Genomic DNA, 21,176 nt, shown 5'->3' on the forward strand with positions numbered 1-21,176 from the left:
TAAATGCAATGTAAAAGGGTTACTTTTTTGATATACACAATGCATAACCATTGAAAGGTTGGGTGGGAGAATAGTGTTTCCAAACATAGTTTACTAAACGTAGAATAGAAATTGAAGACCAAGATAATCTAGGCCATCCCCTGCCACTAGAGGATTTTACCAACACTCTATCTTTGAATGCATTATTCTGTCTTAGTTTTAAAGTACACAAGTGATGGGACTTTCACCATTTTCTATGAGAAATAAACTACATTCGAAAACAGTGTTTAAAATAGTTCACAAATGTGGGTTTCCATCAGACCCATCTTGAACAAGCAGAGGGGAGCTGATCTGGATGGACCTTAACAGAGTTCCCATCCTTGTGAATGGTACTTGACTCCTAGCCTTATGGTTTTCTTCAAAAATTGTTTTGAACACAGTTTGACCCTATACACACCAGCCATCTAACAGTGTTCAAGATCAATGTAGTGGAAATTATGTGTAACTCCATTTTATTAACATTTTTCAAATAGACCTCCTTCTGTTGTTCGAAAAGGCTATTTCGTTTCACTTTTAGGAAATGTTTTCCTAGTATTCAGTCTAAATTTTCTTTGCTTAATTTATTGTATACCTATTTTTGAACTTTATACTGTACATGTATTCTTCTATCTTGGTGAGCAGTACTAGAAATGAGGAGCTTTTGATAGTCCGACTCCTGCAAAAAATTAAGATTTAACGTTATGTATAGATTACATGGGACAACTCATGTGCATAATTATTTTCAGGATTGGGGCCTAAATCTGTCATTGTTGACTGACTTCTGTGTTCCAGCCTGACTGCCTATTGGTATATTTTATTTGTTTAATTTGAATCATTTGGTCTTAAAGAGTCACTGGCAACTTAAAAAAAAAAAAAAGCAACTTTTTTTTCTTACTATTGTTACTTGTAGCACATAAAATGACTATAACTGAAAGAAATTAGAAATATATGTTCTTTTTTCATTTTGTTTACTTTGTGCATTTGATAGCACTGCATATCCTCACTCCCACTGTTTTCACCAGTCAATTTCCCCAAGGGTTTGTGAGTCTTTCACATAACAACAAGGGAGAGAACTTAAAAAACCCTGAACTTGTAAAACCACCCAAGCTGACAGTGACACTCAGGAAAGTGTCATACTTGAAATTACTTTTTAAGGAAGACCGTCACCTTGAGATTTGGAAAATTTTGCCGTCAAACACCTAAGTGACTTACGAAAATAGAACTTATGCTCCTATGTCACTTAGGGTGCAGATCTTCAAAAGTAGTTAGGCACCTAAGGACCTTTGAGGATCTGGGCCTTATGCTCCTAAGTCCTAGTGAAAGTGCTTCAGTGATTTAGAAGTATACGTCCCATTTTCAAAAGTGACATAGACCCATATCACCACATTTTAAAGGTGCCTAAAGAGACATGTGCCTAGTGGGATTTTCAAAAGCCCATTTTCATTGTGGGAGTCAGGACCCCAGGCACCTTTAAAAATGGGACTTACATTCCTAAGTACCTTATGCACTTTTGAATATTTGACCCCTAATTTTTTTAAATAGTTCCAGGTACATCTGCCCCTGAGTCCCCTGCCCCACCAGTTTTACAATCAGATTTTTTTTTAAAGAGGAAAATTTATTCCCTTTGCTGAATGAAAGACTGGAAGAAACTGAGTACCTATAATCAAATGGTGGGGAGGGAGAACAGCAACGTATTTACTAATCTCTTTCCGTCACAGCCATTTTAGGTGTTGCGTGTAACAATAATAAATAGATAGAAATCCTACCGGAGTGATTTATAAATTGATAATATCTCTTTAGCACAGCCAGTGTCATTAAACAAAGACATGTCCTTTACGTGTCTTAAAATAGATTGAGAAAGCAGCTGAAACGCCAGCTCTTACTCCCTGCACAGGTCCCTTGTCAGCAGATTTGCTCTGTAAGAGGACATCGGGGTGGTTTCCCGATAGCAGACTTCTGTCCAGGAACTCGCTTTTCATCTTGTGCTGCTGGTGGTTTTTTAATCCCAGCCTGGGGATTCCGTGACTTCCCGGCTGTTTCCACTCAAGGCCGGAGTGACACCCGCATGGTGCAAGCACCTGTGGGGAGCGGACGGCGGAGAGGCCGATCGGCCGGCGCCAGGTGAGCAGCATGAGTGTAGCGCGCCGCCCCCGGCCGGCTCTGGCCGCTAGGGGGCGTGGGGCTGCGGTTTCCGGACTCCAGGGCGGGGGAAGCGGTAACCAGGGGCCACTTGCGGCGGTGACCGCAGCCGCGCTGCGCCTTTTCCTCTGGATGCCGGGCGGCGCGGGTGGGTGCCAGGCGGCGGCTGCTCCTTCTCAACCTCGACCCCGACCCGGCCTTACCGTCCCCTGGACAATGGAGGCGCAGCAGGCACAAGGTTGGTCCCTGGGAGGGCAGCGGAGTCCGCGGGAGGCGGGAGCTTTGGGGGTTGTTCTTGGGAGTCGCTTTGTATTTTGCTCTCTTCGCTTTTCCCTTCTGGTGCAGCAGGTCCCGGCTCCAGAGGGGGGAAATTTCATTCCCTTGGCCCCAGGGACGTGCAGCTCCGCCTTGGGGGCTCTTTTTGAGCAAGCGATGCTCCTTAAACTACGGAGATGATGCAGCCTCTCTGTCCCCACCCCTGCAAACAAACCCCCTTCCTGCAAGTAAATCAACTTTGGGTGAGCACCTGAGGGCTAGGAGAGGTTATTTCTGGTGTGTTTGTTTCTCCCTTTTCTTGGGGGAGAGGGCCCTCGTCGTGCCCCCCCCCTTAACCCAATGCTACAGGTTAGATGAAGAAATAGATTTGGGTTGGTTTAAAACCGAATTGGAGAGAGTTAGGAAACCAGGGAAATGAGACTCTCCTAAAGCACTGGCTCTGCTCCCTCTCTTCACAGTGTTAAAGACCTTTCTGTACAAGAAATGTTTTTTGTTTCTTCTTTCTTTCTGGCTATAATTTGCTGGGGTCTGCATTAACCTATACTGTACTAAATATATCAGAACATGCTATTTACCTTGCTCTGCAGCTTCCAGACCATTGTGTGGCTTCCTTTATTCCTTCCCCCAATCCATTTCACAAATCATTTGTACTTCAGTCTGTCTTTTATTAATCTGTTTACTGGAACTTTAAAGGTAAATAAAAGCCTATTGGTTACAATACAAAGCACACCCCCATTTTCTGTGTTTGGGGGATGGTGAATGAAGCCCATTTTGTTGAATAACTAAAGACTTTATTTACCTCTTAGAGTTTAAACAGTTCTCAAAGTAAATTGTGGGCTTTTGTGTCACTAATGACATGCTTGTCTGCCTTGTTTACAAGTGGGGGGAGGGGGGATATTGTATTCTCTCTCAAAGGTTTTGTAGGGATTGCTGTGTAACAGGATCCAAAATGTAGAGGGTGTCCTGATAGCTCCTTGAAAAAAATCTCCCTCCCCGTCTTCATGTGTCCTGATTCCAGATCTGTTTCTTCTGGGATCACCATTTTACAGTCTTGCCACTCTAATTTCTGCTTTTCCTCTCACTTCTTCTATGCATCACCCATAGCTACAGTAAATGTAGTACAGCAACATATTAACAGAGACCTTTTTTAAAAAGCAAAGCACTATGTTTATTTAAAACATTATATATAAAAAATACTCAGTTTAAACTAGAGCCTTCTGGTTCAGTGTTCACTTCTTTTTGAGCTTTCTTCACATAGAGGAATTATAATCCTGGTCTTGTGATACTGCCAATGCGTGTGAGAGTTGCACACAATAAAAGGCCAGATCATGCGACCAGTTTTTAAACGGATCTCAATTGAGGTCAGTGGGGAGTTCTGTTTAAAAACTGATTGCATAATATGTCCCAAGATATTTTTGTTAGGTTTTTCTTTACACAGTTTTAGTTAATGTTAGTTACAATACTACCAGTAAGATTATTTATTATTTATTTTTTAATTATCTCAGGGTCCAGTTATAGAAAGTATAATTTACACTGGATGAAATTCACCACTGTGAAGAAAGCCAGTTTATTTTGAAGGCTTATGCAGGATTTAAAAGGTGCCTGGGGTCAGCATAAGGCCTTCTTCACAGGGATACATTTCACTAATCTTTCTAAAAAGAAAAGGAGTACTTGTGGCATAATTAAGGTGGGCCATTTCCAGCACAAATCCAGGTTCTCTCACATCCCCCCCACCCCCATACACACACAAACTCACTCTCCTGCTGGTAATAGCTCATCCAAACTGACCACTCTGAGAGTTTGGATGAGCTATTACCAGCAGGAGAGTGAGTTTGTGTGTGTATGGGGGTGGGGGGATGTGAGAGAACCTGGATTTGTGCTGGAAATGGCCCACCTTAATTATGCACATTGTAGGGAGAATGGTCACTTTGGATGAGCTATTACCAGCAGGATAGTGAGTTTGTGTGTGTGGTTTTTGGGAGGGGGGTGAGAGAACCTGGATTTGTGCAGGAAATGGCCCAACTTGATTATCATGCACATTGTGTAGAGAGTTGTCACTTTGGATGGGCTATCACCAGCAGGAGAGTGAATTTGTGTGGGGGGGTGGAGGGTGAGAAAACCTGGATTTGTGCTGGAAATGGCCCACCTGATGATCACTTTAGATAAGCTATTACCAGCAGGACAGTGGGGTGGGAGGAGGTATTTTTTCATATTCTCTGTGTATAAATAAAGTCTGCTGCAGTTTCCACGGCATGCATCCGATGAAGTGAGCTGTAGCTCACGAAAGCTCATGCTCAAATAAATTGGTTAGTCTCTAAGGTGCCACAAGTACTCCTTTTTTTTTTGCGAATACAGACTAACACGGTTGTTACTCTGAAACTAATCTTTCTAACTCCCATTGGCTTTTATGGGAGTTGTGGAATCTCAGCATGTGGCGGGACAGGGCTCTTAAAACACAAGGGGGAGTATTATCGTTCCACTGAGGGTGGCATGTTTAGAAAACACAATTTAATGGGGATGGACAGAGAAATGGAAGGCTGAAATTTACTGAAGTAAATATAGGCCGCATTCATACTTACCAGAATTGTGTTAAACAGGTGCCCCAAAGGAAGGCAAAATGTTGGTTGTGAACCGGATTGTATGTATTTTCTTGGAGTAACACAATGGGGAATTTGGCCTTTGTTTAGTTTTTAAAGAAAAAGGTAAAATGTCATTGTCGTTAGACGTTCAGTGCCTGCTGAGGAGCAGGGATTCTGAAGTAAAAGCATGTTCTGTAGGCTGCTATTACAGAAGCTATTGACAAAATTAATGGATTTATATAGCTCAGCTCCTGGACTTTTCTAATGCTCTACATTGAGGCTGCAGTGTAATGTGGTTTATTTTGGATCCCTGTTTCCTAAATTTATCTTTTCAAATGCCATGATAGGTGATCCTGTTCTTCAAAGAGTTTGATATGACAACATTGCTTAGTCTTTTTCTGCTTTGTAGGATTTGTGTAAACTGTCATGTTCCAATTTGTCACTTACAATTATTTTCTCTGTAATTAATAAGACTATGTTAATGGGACAGTTCAAAAAGTCAGTGCAATAATATGTATTGCTAAAGTATATTTCACTTAGCAGCTCTTCATAGCATTCCCCCTGCTGCCATTGCTGCCCCAGAAGAGACTGTCCTTGTCAAACTGGTCTTTTACTATGCCTTAGTAGTGTGTGTTGGGTACAGAGATTAAATTAAGCCACTTCATGTTGCTTAGTTTTGTTCTGTTCATGATTCGTTTTTAGCCCTGAGGTTGTCTGGGTCTTAGTGCCCAGATAAATTTTATATTCTGGTTATGAAAAAGGTACTGCAGTTAATCAGAAAACAAACAGGTGTGGGATGCCCCAAGGTTTCACCCATTTCTTTTTAGGTTACGTTTTCCCACTGTTTTCTCATTTGTATCTTGTGTCTCATTCTCCCTCAGGACAGTGTTCACAGTGTAGAGGGAAAAAAAAAATCTTCCAGTGATGTTAACGTGCAAATAGATCCCATGCTAAATCTTCATGGGACTTTTATATCTGTAAATCTTTTATTCTGAGACCTCTGACTGACCTAACTTTTAACCCTTATTACTGCAGTTATAGTCTTCAGTCTAATCAGCAGCAGAGCGTACTGAACCTCCATGCTTTTAGCACAGTGGGATTCAATTAAAGACACTTAAATACTGAAAACTGAATATTTTTTGTCATATTATCTTCTGCAGTTTTTCAGAACATTGCTACTACTTTGTTACCTGCTATAGCTGTTTACTTTGAAAAATCCATTGAGTTCAAAGTATCTGATTAATCAGATCAACATGCACTGCTGGTGGGGACTGCATTCCCACTGAAAGGAAGGTAAATGCTAAAAATTTGCAAGCACTCACAAATGCCCCATTATTTAACAACTTTCAGGAAATTAAATGACTTTTTGCCTGTTTCAAAAATGTCTTTCTACACAATCTAGTTCTTTGTGCCGTTTTATGTTGCCACAGTGTGGGGTGACATAAATCAGTAAAATGTGCAATAAGTCAAGAAATACATACATGCCCCCCTGACACACACGTATATTAATATAAAATGTAGCAGAGAAAAGGGAGTTGGCCACCATCTTCAGTCTATCTGCAAATCGGCATGTGCTATGATTTGTAGACTCTCTGAATTAAATCAGACTTTTGATGGGCTCTGTGAATTTTCATGAAACTTCAAAAAGCCCTTTTATTAATTATTTGCATTGTGGTAGTTCCTGGTGGCCTCAGCTAAGCTCAGGACTCCATTTCGTTAGGCACTGTATGAACACATACATCAGTAAGAGACCGTCTGTGCCCCAAAGACCTTACAAACTAAATCCCTAATCCCATGTTTATCTTTAAGCACTAGAGAAGTACCATTGACTTAACTTTAAGCACATGAGTAATCTCATTTAAGCGCACAAAAGCATTTGCAAGGCCAAGACAAGATAATGGGAGGGAGGGATGGGAGAAATTATTATTAAAATACATAATTAGATCCTTACTTTCAATTTAAGCAATATTAATTAATAAGAGCCCATATAAAATTAGAAAGGGATGCAGGTTTATTCAAATAATAAACATCATGAAATACAAACCGTTCTTCTCCCAATCTTTGAGCCTCTGTCTACTTTAATCTTTCATCACTGGCAGTCTGAATAAGCATAGGGCTGATGCTGGGAACCTCCCATTCAGTAATGGCAATGCTAAGTGCTGAAAATACCGTAGAATGCTTAATACCTATTTTCCAAATAGTCTGGCTTCAGAAATAAGCATATTTTCAGAGATCGAGGCGTCTCAGGAGAGGGACTTGTGTCTGGAGGGTCAGGCCTGCTTAGCCATCTACAGTTCCCATCATACAACACGAATCTTATTGTTTTGTTCCGACCCAGTTCACCTTCCCATCCTAAATCTCCTGAAATTACATTGTCCCATGAATCCCTTCTGTCCCTTTCCTAAACTGAGCAGCCTACTTTGCCTTCTGTCCTACCTTCTAACATGGCTTGTGCATAGCCTTCTACCTCTACCGTCCTCTTTTGATTTCTTCTCTAATGGGACTTTGTTTCTAGTTCAGCTGTCTGCAATTTGATGCCTTCTGGCATTGCATATGCCCCAGAATCTTTTGCACAGGCTGCTGTTGCACTTCCATGTAACCACCTTGGCAACTGATGCAAAAGATTTTGGGGTACATAGAGATACTAGACAGGAAACAAGAAAGCTCCTTCATAACACAAGCTGGATAAGAGCAAGGAAAAATGGCACTAACTACAGTGAGGTGCTACCAACACTTTAAAGAGGGTTTTCCTTTAATATTTGCCAACTCAGCTGGTGGTACGTGTGACATCCCCTGGGCAGAAGACTCCTCTACCCCAGTTGTTCTCTGTGTTCTCCCCACAACACACACACACATCAATTCCATTCTCTCCCCACCCACATCCCATCAATCCAGTATTCTTTTCCCACCCTCAAATGCATTGGTCCTTCCACCCTACCTCTCTAGGCCCATCATGCTTCTTGTCCACCCTAACATCTCATGGAGGTTCTAGGTGGCTCCCCTGACCTGGCATCTCTCTTCCTTACAGCAGTGGTGGTGTCCTGTAGCCTCTGGTAGGCAAGGCAGCCGTCTCTCAGCTCCCGCCTGTGGGGTGGGTATGCAATGAAGAGTGGGTCCCATTTGGTGGTGGTTTTGAATGTCTATTCAAAAATGTTCTCTTTAGTTCCTGAGGTGGATGGGATTCCTGGTCAGTGGAGTGGCAGGTTGGCTTGCCGCCTCCTTCCTCCACCTCACATCTGGAGTGACTGACAGGAAAAAAGGTGAGGACTAACTACATTGTCTCACTGCTGTACTCCTAGCAGTGATGGTGGGCTTTTGAAGGGAGTGCCTCTTGCAGAGCTGTTGTGGCTTCAACACTAGTAGGTACACCCTGGCTATGGCTATGAGGGGTCTAAGCCAGCTGCTGTTCCTGTTTCCTAAAGGGGGCTGGAAACTTTAACAAGCAGAGTTGGCCTTAGCATTTTTAAGTGGCCTGCAAAAGTTTTTTGCTGCCCCAAATGTAATCTACCTTGTGGACCATGACCACCCTATTAGGAACAGGGCCTGCCTGAGGAGCATGAGAGGGCTAGTGAAATCCATCTTTGAGAGACACCCCAACCTTTACAGATGTGTGTTATATAAAGTGTGTGTAGTGCGTGAGAGAGAGAGGATAGTGTAGGGTATCTAGCTTCCCCACCCAGCCTCCTGATGCAGAAGGGCAGCCACCAGTTACTTGTTCCTTTTAACCTGAGTGAGTGGCATACATTCCTGAGGCTACTTTCATAAGGAAGAAGGCTAGGTATACAGGGGTTTTTGTCTGGTTTTAATGAATTCTGAGATTTCTCTTTATGGGGCTCAGAAGTCAGCTCTGTTAACCTTGGGCATGCATGACCTACTGTGAGCTCTCTCCAGCTTCTCATTGCCTAGGCTGGGAAGAAAGCAGGAGAGGGGGAACTGCAAAAGGTCCTCCAGGTGGTGGGAGAATTAGCATATTTTCCCCTAAAACTGGATGTCTTGGCTGCTGTATTAATAACATCACATGAAGATGGGGTGAGGTGAAATCGGTGGGGCTGTGATTTATAAGAATTGAATTTAAAATATTTATCAAGGTGGCCTAGAGCCTGAGATAGCTGTTCTTTTATCTTTTAACCTTTTTGTACAACTCAGAAGAAAAAATAGAACTAGAACAAAATACCAGTGATTATCCTTGGATTTTAAGCAAATAAATGTCAATAAACCAAATGCAGTACTTTTCTTGCAAGCTTTTGAACCTGTGCAGCTTTTCAGCATGGCTAAGGTACTTGTCACAGAAGTAAGTCCAATTGTCTGAGGCTGAAGAAATTTGAGTGGGGTAATGCTAATCCTGGGCAATGAGAATATAATCTGGTTGGATACCAGATATAAACAGACTTCCCCCATCTTAAATAGATTGCCAGTTATACAAGACTTTGCAACTTTGCCAATTTTATAAACAAAGATGATGATGGAGAGAAACAGAATGTGCTCATAAATGCTGGCTGTAATTGTTCTCTGCTATTTTATTATTACTTTACATTGGAAATACTTTTCATAAGAGCTCTTTCTGGGGAGGCAGTGCAAATATGGGTGCTCAATGTAGTTTAGTAGGGTATCAAGAAAGGTTTCTATTAATGTGCCTCCCAAATCAATAAAGTATAGAAATGTTAGCACTTGGTGTTCTGAGGAATTTTGTTTCAGGCCACCTCCTGCTTAAAGGTTGATTACAACAGAGCAGGCTTGGTACTAGAATGCAAAGCAGTAGAAATATGTGGCTATGTTGTAGATGGTAGTATTTAGGAATTTGGATGCTTGTTGTTTAGCAGCATTCTTGAAGGTAGAGTATTCTAGGAATCTTGGTTTAGAAAGAGCATATTCAATTTTCTATTTCAAAAAGTGCCTGAATGGAAAATTAGATCTTTCTGATTTAACAGATATACTCTATGCAGTAATATAGTAAAGGGACTTGATCTGGGTAAGCTAGTTTTATTTGACTTTATTTAAATGTCAGTGAAAAAACCCAGTACAGTATACATGTAACAGATTAAATTAAAAGTAAATATTTCTTTTGTTACACTGTGCCTCTCTAAAAGTGGGCTCTTTGTTCAAAGAACTTTTTAATGTATCTGGCACTGGAATGGGAGCCAAAAGGCCTGGGTTTTAATAGTAGATCAGTTACTGACCTTAGATATGACTGCAGGCAAGTCATTTTGATACTTAATCATCTTCATAAAGCCATTTGAGTTCTATGGGTGAAAAGCAGAACATAGTGATGAAGTATTATTATTGCAATTACATTTTTATATCCAAGATACAGTGACATGTCACTGGAGATGTGACCAAGGTGTGACAGTCTCTGTCTCAGATCCAAAATCTTTCTCATTTTCTCCTTGTCTTTCTTGTATGTTAGAAGAACATTAGTACCCTCCCCCCCCCAACACACACACACCAAGCTTCTATACTGATCAAAAGTAAGTATTGAGCCCCACTGCTTCCAAACTCCCATACCAGCAAGTTCAGCACGTAGGCAAGGTACAAGAGAGCATGGTTTTAAGTGTGGTGATCATCATGATAAGCTCTTAGGATCAGATTTGCCTGCACCCCTGCTTGTCACCTTTGCATATACACATAGTGCTCCTAGAAATCAATTTTTGAAGGTTACTTTCGTATACTTTTGTTTTTTTATATAAAATGTGGTTGCTCCAGTAAAAGGGAGTGATGTCTATCATGTATTCTTTTTTATTTGTAATATGACAGAATTAAGGAACCCCAGTCATGGACCAGGACCCCACTGTGCTAGGCACTGTACAAACGTAAAACAAAAAGATGGCCCTTGCAGCAAAGAGCTTACACAGATTTTACCTAGATTGTATGTTCTTTAGTTAGTTAAGAAAAACCTCAGATTTCTTTCACTGTACAAAAAAGGCAAACTTTAGTGAAGGAGTGCCTACTCTCTTTCACATCTCTCAGAGGACCAGGAGTAGCATTATTAACTTTAGCCAGGGCGCTGGGTTCAAGAAGTGGAGGTAACACTGCCATGGATCAAGTTGACTGTTCTGAAGGAAAGAAGACTGATATGAAAAATAACTTGAGCTTATTTATTTTTAATAAGCTTGTCTTACTACCACCCCTGACATGTTTTGTTATGCCAATATTTTTGTTGTCCACCAAATAATCATCAGTGTTCATACAGGTAAACACTGCCCATACATATTGTATTGGCTGTCTACTAGAAAGCGATCTCCAGTTGAATCACCATGAAATTGGTCAAAAGTATGATTTTGAATTTGGGTTTCGGTAGTCACTTATGAGTGGTGGGTGAAGCGACTTACCCCTCTGTTTCTACCACAGATGCTTCCACGTTCATTCTGTCAGGAAAAGCTAGTGACATTTCCATCTTTGGATCCTCAATGGAATTGTCCTGTAAGTTGTAAGAGGACTAGAAGTCACCTCAGGCTAGAGTGGCCTCTGTTTCAGCATGACTGCTTCGCCCTTAATGACTGCTCACACCTTCAACAGGTATCTCCATGCTTTGATATACTCCTGTATAACTTCCTTGGAATAATTACTGTAATCTTTTACTGGATGAATTTGGTAATAATTGGCCATGCTGTCGTTGAGGCAAATACTGTAAGTACTTGTTTCATTCCTGATTCATGTTTCACACATTGTATTCACCTTTCTTAACTCCTTCTCACTGACCTAAACCAAGACACTCTGCAAAAGGCCTGTCAGTTGTAGCCATCCCCAGGAGCTCTGCACTATTTAATTGGCATTTATAGGCTATTTTCTGGTAGTTTCAAAACTCTTTGTGCGTGTTCTTTCTGTACATGGTGGATAAGTGCAAAAATTTCATTAAAGGGTGATCAGGGTAATTTGGGAATTTTCAACAAATTGTATAAATATCTGTCTCAGAGGCCTCTGAGACGAATATTATCTGTATATTTTGTGTTCAGAGGGGCAATCACAGCAGGCTCTCAGTGCTTTGAGCAGAAAACATAGTGTATGTCTACACTTTAATGCAAGGTGTGATTGCAGCTCGGGTAGACCTACCCATGCTAGCTTTGTTCACACTAGCATGACTAAAAATATCAGTGCAGGTGTAGTGGCATGAGCTTCAGCGCGGGCTGTACAGGCATGCCGGGAACCAAGAGTGTCTACTGGCATTGCTGAAGCCTGTGCTACTACAACTACTGTTATTTTTAGGTATGTTTATCTGAGTTGAAAACATACCTTGGATTGCACTATAGGCAGATGGTAGAAGTTATGGTAGCAGGGAAGAATCAAAGGCATAACCAGGAGGACTGGTATGCCATGTAATGAAACTACCAAATTGTTGCTTTGTGCTGTGCATGATGGATGTTAGTATTTGTGATTGAGGGCACATAGAAAAAGTGAAACATCTGGCATAGTGGAGTAAATGCAGATGATGAAGGAAGGGAACTTAAGCAGAGAAAAAGAAAGGTGATAGTGAAGGACTTTCTTAGAAATATACACTTGCTAGCGTGAGAGGTGATCTTAACTATCAATATAATGCAACTTTTCTACATAGTCTACATTTTTTCTTTTTACTGAATTTCAAAACAATTTGCAGGGTTAAATAACACCATTGCAGAGTTAGGTAATAAATTGTATCAGCTGGGAACTGAAATTAAGAGGTTATAGACAAAGGAGAAAAATCACATTTTTTTTACCTGAGTTTTGAAATGACTTAAGAGCATAAGAATGGCCATACGGGGTCAGAGCAATGTTCCATCTAGCCCAGTATCCTGTCTTCTGACAGCGGCCAATACCAGGTGCTTCAGAGGGAATAAACAGAACCGGTGGTCATAGTGATCCATCCTGTTGTCGACTCCCAGCTTCTGGCTAACAGGCTAGTGACACTCGGAGCATAGGGTTGCATCCCTAACCATTCTGGCTAATAGCCATTGATGAACCTATCCTCCATTAACCTATCTAGTTCTTTTTTTTTTTTTTTTTTTTTATCCCTGTTATAGTTTTGACTTTCACAATATCCCCTGACAATGAGTGAGTTCTACAGGTTAACTGCATGTTGTGTGAAGAAGTACTTCCTTTTGTTTCTTTTAACCCTGCTGCCTATTAATTTCATTGGGTGACCCCCGCCCCCCCCCGTCCTTGTGTTATCTGAAGGAGTATATAACATTTTCTTATTCACTTTCTCTGCACCAGATTTTATAGACCTCTATTGTATCCCCTCTTAGTCATCTCTTTTCCAAGTTGAAAAGTGCCAGTATTTTTAATCTCTCATACCGAAACTGTTCCATATCTCTAATCACCTTTGTTGTACTTCTCTGTACCTTTATCAATTCTAATGTATTTTTTTTGAGATGGGGCAACCAGATCTGCATGCAGTATTCAAAATGTGGGTGTACCAGGGATTTATATAGTGGCCTTATATTTTCTGTCGTCTTATCTATCTCTTTCCTGATGGTTCCTAACATTCTGATAGCTTTTTTGACTGACTGCTGCTGCACACTGAGCAAATGTTTTCAGAGAAATATCCACAATTACTCCAAGATCTTTCTTGAGCGGTAACAGCTAATTCAGACCCCATCATTTTATTTGAAGAGTTGGGATTATGTTTTCCCATGTGCATTACTTTGAATTTTATCAACATTGAATTTCATCTGGCATTTTGTTGCCCAGTCACCAGTTGTTTTTTTTTTGAGATCCCTTTGTAGCTCTTTGCAGTCTGCTTTGGACTTAACTATCTTGTGTAGTTTAGTATCACTTGAAAATGTTACCACTTTACTGTTTATCCCTTTTTCCAGATCATTTATAAATATGTTGAATAGGAGTTGTCCAAAAAAAAAAAAAAAAGCTGATTTGCAGAGAGCAAATCAATCTTGTAGCAAAATGACACCTATTTTCTCATCTCCCATCATTCAGCCAGGACTCTGTTTTTTCTCTGTTACTGGCTATAGAAAAGAAAATGCCCCTTCCATTTGTGACACATTTTTTCTTTCCATGACCCCTTAGGAAGTTGTGAAGAATGATTAATAAATAGCAAAATGAATGGTACAATACTGTTATTACTTTCACTATTGATATAATGGAAAGAAACCTCTGCTGGCTTTGAACTGTTACATTTCACAATTGTATTATCATATCTACAACTTAAAAATCAAAGCCATCTTTGTTCCCTCAGGCAGCCAAGAGTATTCTACTGTGCAGAGAGAGCTAGACGTGATTGCATAAGATGTTAACGGCCATACATGACTAATATGTACACTGGATATTTCAGAAAATGATTTTGGTTGGAGGGTTAGATCTTGTGTTGAAGTCTGGTAATTGTTTTTCATTGGTAATATGTGCTCTTTACAGCAGCTGGAATTGTGCTACTTTTACCCACTGAACTGTCGCTTGATTTATCTGTGGCAAGACGGGAAAACTCTTTCAGAGTGCATATCACATCTTAGCATAGAGGTCATGTCATGGAGTATGTTCTGTCATTGGTTGTTGCACAAGCTACCTTCTATTAGGGATGGAATAACAGCCCTCTGGCATCTGCAGCAATTCCTTCTACAGGAAAACAATATTAGGAAAGTATTTTAATGTATTTTTAGCTTCTTTTAATGTGACTTTGTAGCTGAAAACAAAGACCAGTGCTTACATACTGTGACCAGCAAGTTGGCCAGGGACTACAAACAAGTGTTCCACAAACCGTAATTTGAGAATCGCTAAACAATGATATTTCTAAGGCTATTTCCAAATTAGGGCTAGATTGTGCTGCTTAGGAACAGCCTAGATAAGGGGCTGTAAAGAGTACTAGGAGGCATGTTCTGCCTTGAGAAGATAGAATGCCTCCTGGAGCACTGAGCGCACAGAGGCTATGCTCCCAATACTAGCCCCTATGCAACTAGCCAGTGCAAGGAAGAAATTAAAGCACTGGTCCCACCCAACCCCCACCAGTCCCTGCCTTCCTCAGAAGGCTGAAGCTCTAATTCTGCTTGGTCCTTGCAAGGAGTGAAGAAAAGGCTTCTTGTATATTTTCTCCTATGTGCACCCATGTACAAGCCAGGAGGAACCTGGCTTTTGATTTTTCATCCCCTACACTTGCCTCCACCTCTGCCTTCTTTCTTCCTTCAGTTCTGTAAGCAGGTCAAGCCAAGCCACAAAACAGCATTGGCTTCAAGCTTGGAGGAGGTGAGGAAAAATAAGGCAGTACTATCCACAGGAGAACGGACAAGTTCTAGGATGTTCTTCAGAATCAAGCATCCTAGGTCCATATGGTTAGGACCATGCACAGAAGGGAAGTCAGTCTGTGTCTGTGTCTCTCACAGAAATTGTGTGGTCCACATGGACTAGAATGAGCAATGACTCTCTTCCTGCTTGGATCCTCCTGGTGTAATTTAAGGAATGAAAAAATAAGAGCAGTGGTAATTGCTGCAATTTGAACTGGATTTTATGACCACTTTTTAATTTTTATTGCAAGCATTTCAGATGTCCCTTTCCTGGCATTGTGTGTTGATGATGAGAAAAAGAATATGAATGACACTAATGCAGTATTGTAATCTGGACAGCTCCAGTGTTCTTAATTACAGTTCCTGAAATCTGAATGCTTAATTAGTCTTTTCCCCCTGCTTAGTTTCCTAACAGAAAAAGAAATATAAATGTTTGCCTTTTAGACATTAGGTGTGGTGTAGTGTCTATCTTTCATTAAAGTGCTCAGGGAAACAGAAGATGTAGCTAATCAATATTTGATGCTGTTGTCTCTGTTTTTTATCTTTAAAATGTAACTGAGTTTGAATAATTTGAAGGTAAAACTTGACTGGAAACGTATTTTGGCTGATAATTCCAGCATGTATACTTGCAATTATAACATTTAACCTGACCATTCCCATTCGGATGAGTAGAGGGGTTTCCGAGACCATCTACAGGGAAAAGAGGCAGCAAATACCCAATTACATCATTCCAGCAGTCATAGCAGGATACTATTAAAAACAATTGTATACAATTGTCAGTTTCTTAGAGGCAGCAGAAGTAGAAATTCTGCATAAAAACTGATACTTCTCCTAGGTGACAGAATTGAATTCCAACAGTAAGAGTGTAACATGAATAAACGAATAAAGCCTTGTCTACACTAGAAAGAGTTTACTGAAACAGCTATACTGGCACTTCCTCCTAGTGGAGATGCAGTTTGTAGTGGGAAAAATTCTTTTGGACTTTTGCCAGTTGAGCCAGTTCCCTGGGTGAAGTAGGCTACATTGGTGGTAGAACTGCATCCAGACTGGGGCATTTGCTGGCACAGCTATGTCTGGGAGGGAGTGATTTTTTTTTTTTTTTCCCAAATGCCTAGCCATGGCTCGGCCAGCAACACTTTTTAGGTGTAGACCAGGCGAAGTTTCAAACTTAAACTGGAGGCTAAGGGATTTTAAAACAACTGTTTGTGGTGGACTGGATCATGTCTGACCCTGCGCCGCAGAATTCTCAGAGGGCCATAGAGGCTGATCCCATGACTCTATTCAGTGCAAGGCTGATTGCCATGGAAGCCAAAAGATGATAAATGTAAAAAGAACGAGGAGTCCTTGTGGCACCTTAGAGACTAACAGATTTATTTGGGCATAAGCTTTTGTGGGCTAAAACCCACTTCATCAGATGTATGGAGTGGAAAATACAGTAGAGGTATAAATACACAACATATGAAAAGATGGGAGTTGCCTTACCAAGTGGGGGGGAGGGGTCAGTGCTAATGAGCCAATTCAATTAAGGTGGAAGTGGGCTATTCTCAACTGTTGCCAAGAAGGGAGGAAAAATCACTTTTGTAGTGCTAATGAGTTCAATGTAATCAAGGTGGCCCATTTCAAACAGTTGACAAGAAGGTGCGAGTATCAGCAGGAGGGGAATTAGTTTTTTGTAGTGACCCATCCACTCCCAGTCTTTATTCAGGCCTAATTTGATGGTGTCCAATTTGCAAATTAGTTCCAGTTCTTCAGTTTCTCGCTGGAGTCTGTTTTTGAAATTTTTTTTTTTGTTGAAGAATTGCCACTTTTAAGTCTGTTTTTGAGTGTCCAGGGAGATTGACGTGTTCTAGTACTGGTTTTTGAATGTTCTAATTCTTGATGTCAAACTTGTGTCCATTTATTCTTTTGCGTAGAAACTGTCCGGTTTGGCCAATGTACATGGCAGAGGGGCATTGCTGGCACATGATGGCATATATCACATTGGTAGATGTGCAGGAAGTCACAAGCAATGTAAAAAGGGAAGTCACAAGCATAAGTTGCATAAATGATTGAGTTCTCAGTCCATTTCCTGCTGTATAATTAAATGTGGGATTATAAAAATCCCACATAAAAGCTTCATTAATTTAAAGTTCAGATTAAGTGCTATTCACACCACAGGCCAAGTCCTTGTGTCCAGCTGAGAGAGGCTGGTACAAGATCGGAGAAGGGAAACAAAGGTAGATCAGAGTTATCTGTCCACTGCCCCAGTCCTGACGCTGATGGTTTCCTACAGACTGTTTCAGTGGCTGAGGATTGCCAGAATACCAGGTACGTGCTTCTCCTTGCCCCTGGTTTGCCTCTCGACGTGCCCCCTAGAGCAGGAAGTTGAGTGGGTGCAAGACCAGGCTAGAATGAATGCAGAGCTCTGGAAAGCAGGGGCAGTGACTCCAGTGGAACTCCCAGTAGCAGACTGCAGCCAGCAGAGCCCTGAAAAGCTGGGCTTACCCCTGCAGGGTATGTATAGTCCAGAGTTGCCTGTGCCCTTTGCTCCATTAGGGCAGCTGAAAAAGGGACTGGGGAGTGGCATCCATTTCTCTCTCTTCCAAGCTATGGTTACATAGACTGACGCTTACCTTGCCATCCAAGTCAAAATCACGTACACTATAACAGAATCATTCTTGCTGACCATCACCTAAAAAGCCTTTAATTCTCACACATTCTTAACTTGACGTGGAAGGATTTCATTTCCCTGAAAAGGCTGACTCTGAGCACTACAATAAAATACACACTTTGAAAATTCAAAATTTAGACTTTTTTTCTTATCTACCTTTTAACCCTCTAGACTTTCTCCACAGCTGTTAGGCTCTTTGGTAAGTCCTTCTTAGTTTGCCGTATTGTCTAGACAGAATATAAATTATGCTCTATCACATCACTCTGGTGTAGCCTGCTGTACGTGTTGCATGCAACCACCACAAGCAACTGTATGAATTTAAAAAGCCAGTAGCCTCACTACACATGCACAAAAGCTGATTTGTAAACTTTAACCTTATTGTGTTTGTTGTTCTACCCAAAGAATTAGGCTATGATACAGATGGTACATACACATTCACTGGATGAAATCTTACTCTAGTGAAGTCAACGGGAGTTTTGCAATTGACTTCAGTGTGGCTAGGATTTTACCCACAGAATTCACTTTAAATAAGTAAATAAAAAAGCAGCAGCCAGCTCACTTGAACTGTATTGTACATGTAATAGTGCTGCTGAAGTGAACAGAACTACTCGCATGTCCTGATCTGAAGCCTGTAGTAGTAAAATAGTCTCTCAATTCACTTCTTTGGGATTTAGTTCAAGCCCACTGGGTGTGTTTCTTTAATAAAAAAAAAAAAAATCAAGCACACGCATAGATCTTTGCAGAATTTGGGCCAAAATTGTATAAATATTTGATTTTTAAGAGTAAATACTCTATGTGCCATGATTAAGTTTGAAGAGATTTTGTTGTTTTTGCAGAGTTATCTACTGTTGACATCTCAGTGCATTAACAAGAAAGGGGGAGGGGGGGAAATCCACCCACCACAACTAATATGTCACTAACTACAGTATAATGGCATGACTTGCACAGCTGTAGTAAAATGTAACATAACATGATTATTGTGAAGATTTAAGGCTGAATGAATTCCAATACTGGCAGTAGTCAGCAAGTTATGCATGCTGTTTTTAATATTCAGTGACCAGAGATTATGATAGGAGATCTCGTAAATTAACAAATAAATAGTACAGAAAATGAATAAAGTAAAGTATGCAAGTAAATATTTTGTTGGACTACAGGAGAATTTTTCTATGGATTTCCTACTTTTAACTCTACAGGTATTATTGTCTGTAGTGCATTATTACCAGGTCACTGTACGTGACATGGCTTGATATGGAGTACTCTGCAAGATGAAATTTAAAAGAATGTCTCACTGCACACTGATTTAAAAAAAAATACAGCCAGTAACCTCCAGATACCTGGATGAAGGTTGTACAGCCTACGACAGGACCAGTGAAGCATCATACTTTTTGGATAATTAAAACTCCAGAATACATAACCTTGTTGTTTTAGAGTAACAGCCGTGTTAGTCTGTATTCGCAAAAAGAAAAGGAGTACTTGTGGCACCTTAGAGACTAACCAATTTATTAGAGCATGAGCTTTCGTGAGCTACAGCTCATGCTCAAATAAATTGGTTAGTCTCTAAGGTGCCACAAGTACTCCTTTTCTTGTTGTTTTAGTTAAATAAAACCATTTAAATGTCTGTCTGGTGGTGGTTTCCTCCTAATACAGCATGGCAAGAAAATCCTCCAAATATTAATGATTAACCTGTTGAATTGGAGATAGTTCACCTCCCAATGACTTCATAAATATCTGCTTCAATTACCTTTCGGAAAATGAAATAATCAAACAATTATTCATTTTCTGATATAGCTGTAAACCTAATCTGAAAAGTTTTTTTCAAAATCACTTTAAAAATTTATAGTGTGTACCTTCTAAAAATGAAACCTACATCTGAGTTGTGCATAATATGTATTAAGGTTATAACAACCAACAAGAATGCACTTTTGTGTAGAAATCCATGATTAAATTGAGTCTTCCTGACTAGTAATTTTAAATCAAATCCACCCTGCAATTAACCCTCCAGAATTGACTCTAATCAGAGACTAAGGCAGAGAACAGACTTGCTAGCCACTCTCTCAGCTACCTTTACACCAGACTTTGAAATAACCAACACCAACAAAACCATGTCTTCCCAAGAGTCAAAACTTACTCACATACAAGCAAAATAACTTGGAAGACTGTCTGTAACAGCACCATTTGGGTGATGCCTGCCCATGCACTATTATCCACTGCATAGAACAAAAAGAAAAGGAGTACTTGTGGCACCTTAGAGACTAACCAATTTATTTAATCTCTAAGGTGCCGCAAGTACTCCTTTTCTTTTTGCGAATACAGACTAACACGGCTGTTACGCTGAAACCAGTCGTCATGCATAGAACACCGGACACTCACTTCATGATTTAGCAGATTCTATGCTTTTTCCAGGCCATTTTCAGACTTCAGGCTAGGAAGTGGGTAATTATCCTCTAGCCGTAGAGTTGGACTGACTTTCAGAATTTGAAATCAGTCAAATGTACAGGTGCCAGAATCCTAATATGGTCAATTGTTTAACGTCTTTAATTTTGTGCACATTCGGTTAAAACTGGTTCCATTTTGCTGCATGTAAAACCAATCAGTAATTTGGTAATGAGATAAAATACATATCTGTTTGTTCATTTCATCTGAAAAACTAATTTAGTAATTCTGAAATGTCTCATATTTGTAAACTTTGTGCCTGGGATATATTGGAAAACAGGGCGTGAAATGAATTTAAGGCATAAATATCACAATCTATTTAAAAGGCATAATTTCAATTCACAGTCTCTCATTCTTTCATTAAACTCTAGGGGAAATGCAGCTTATTGACTCATGCTAAAATTTCATCTGGTCTTTTAATTTATTTAGGGCTGTATTCTACCACTTTATCTCATACTGAGTAGTTGCATACTCTGCATATAGCTCTACTGAAATGAAGGGAGGTATTCCTAGAGTAAGATATTACTGGATGTGAGAAAGGGGCAGAGTAAGATGCTGTTGAACTCCTAATGGTTTATCTTGTAAATAAGTGTAGCTTTTATAAAAATTATCACACATAAATTGCATAGACAGCCCATTGTGGAAAACAATCCTGGTTTCCTCAAGGGATATTTTAATAGCCAAATAATATTTATGTAAATAAAAATTGACAGTCAATCAAAAACTAGGCAAAATATGTGTTCTGCCCTAGCAAATAAAAGGCCATGTATTCCAATAGCAAAGGCCCTGTACTTGGAAAGATTAGTCCCAGAAAACAAACAGTATCATCCCAGTTGGATCACAGAATATCAGGGTTGGAAGGGACCTCAGGATGTCATCTAG

General features: G+C 40.3%; 1 protein-coding gene across 2 annotated transcripts in view; it reads left to right on the forward strand.

Moving 5' to 3' along the window:
- Positions 1 to 2,230: 2,230 nt before the first annotated feature.
- TPD52L1 (TPD52 like 1) overlaps positions 2,231 to 21,176 on the forward strand; it is an 85,606-nt gene continuing 66,660 nt past the window's right edge. For both annotated transcript variants that reach the window (XM_084624801.1, XM_084624802.1), the window contains exon 1: positions 2,231 to 2,395. In XM_084624801.1, the coding sequence (XP_084480927.1) occupies positions 2,290 to 2,395 (106 nt within the window). In that variant the 5' untranslated portion in view covers positions 2,231 to 2,289. The remainder of the gene's footprint in view (positions 2,396 to 21,176) is intronic.

This window comes from Lepidochelys olivacea, assembly GCF_965140295.1.
Source record: "Lepidochelys olivacea isolate rLepOli2 genome assembly, chromosome: 3".
NCBI lineage: Eukaryota > Metazoa > Chordata > Testudines > Cheloniidae > Lepidochelys > Lepidochelys olivacea.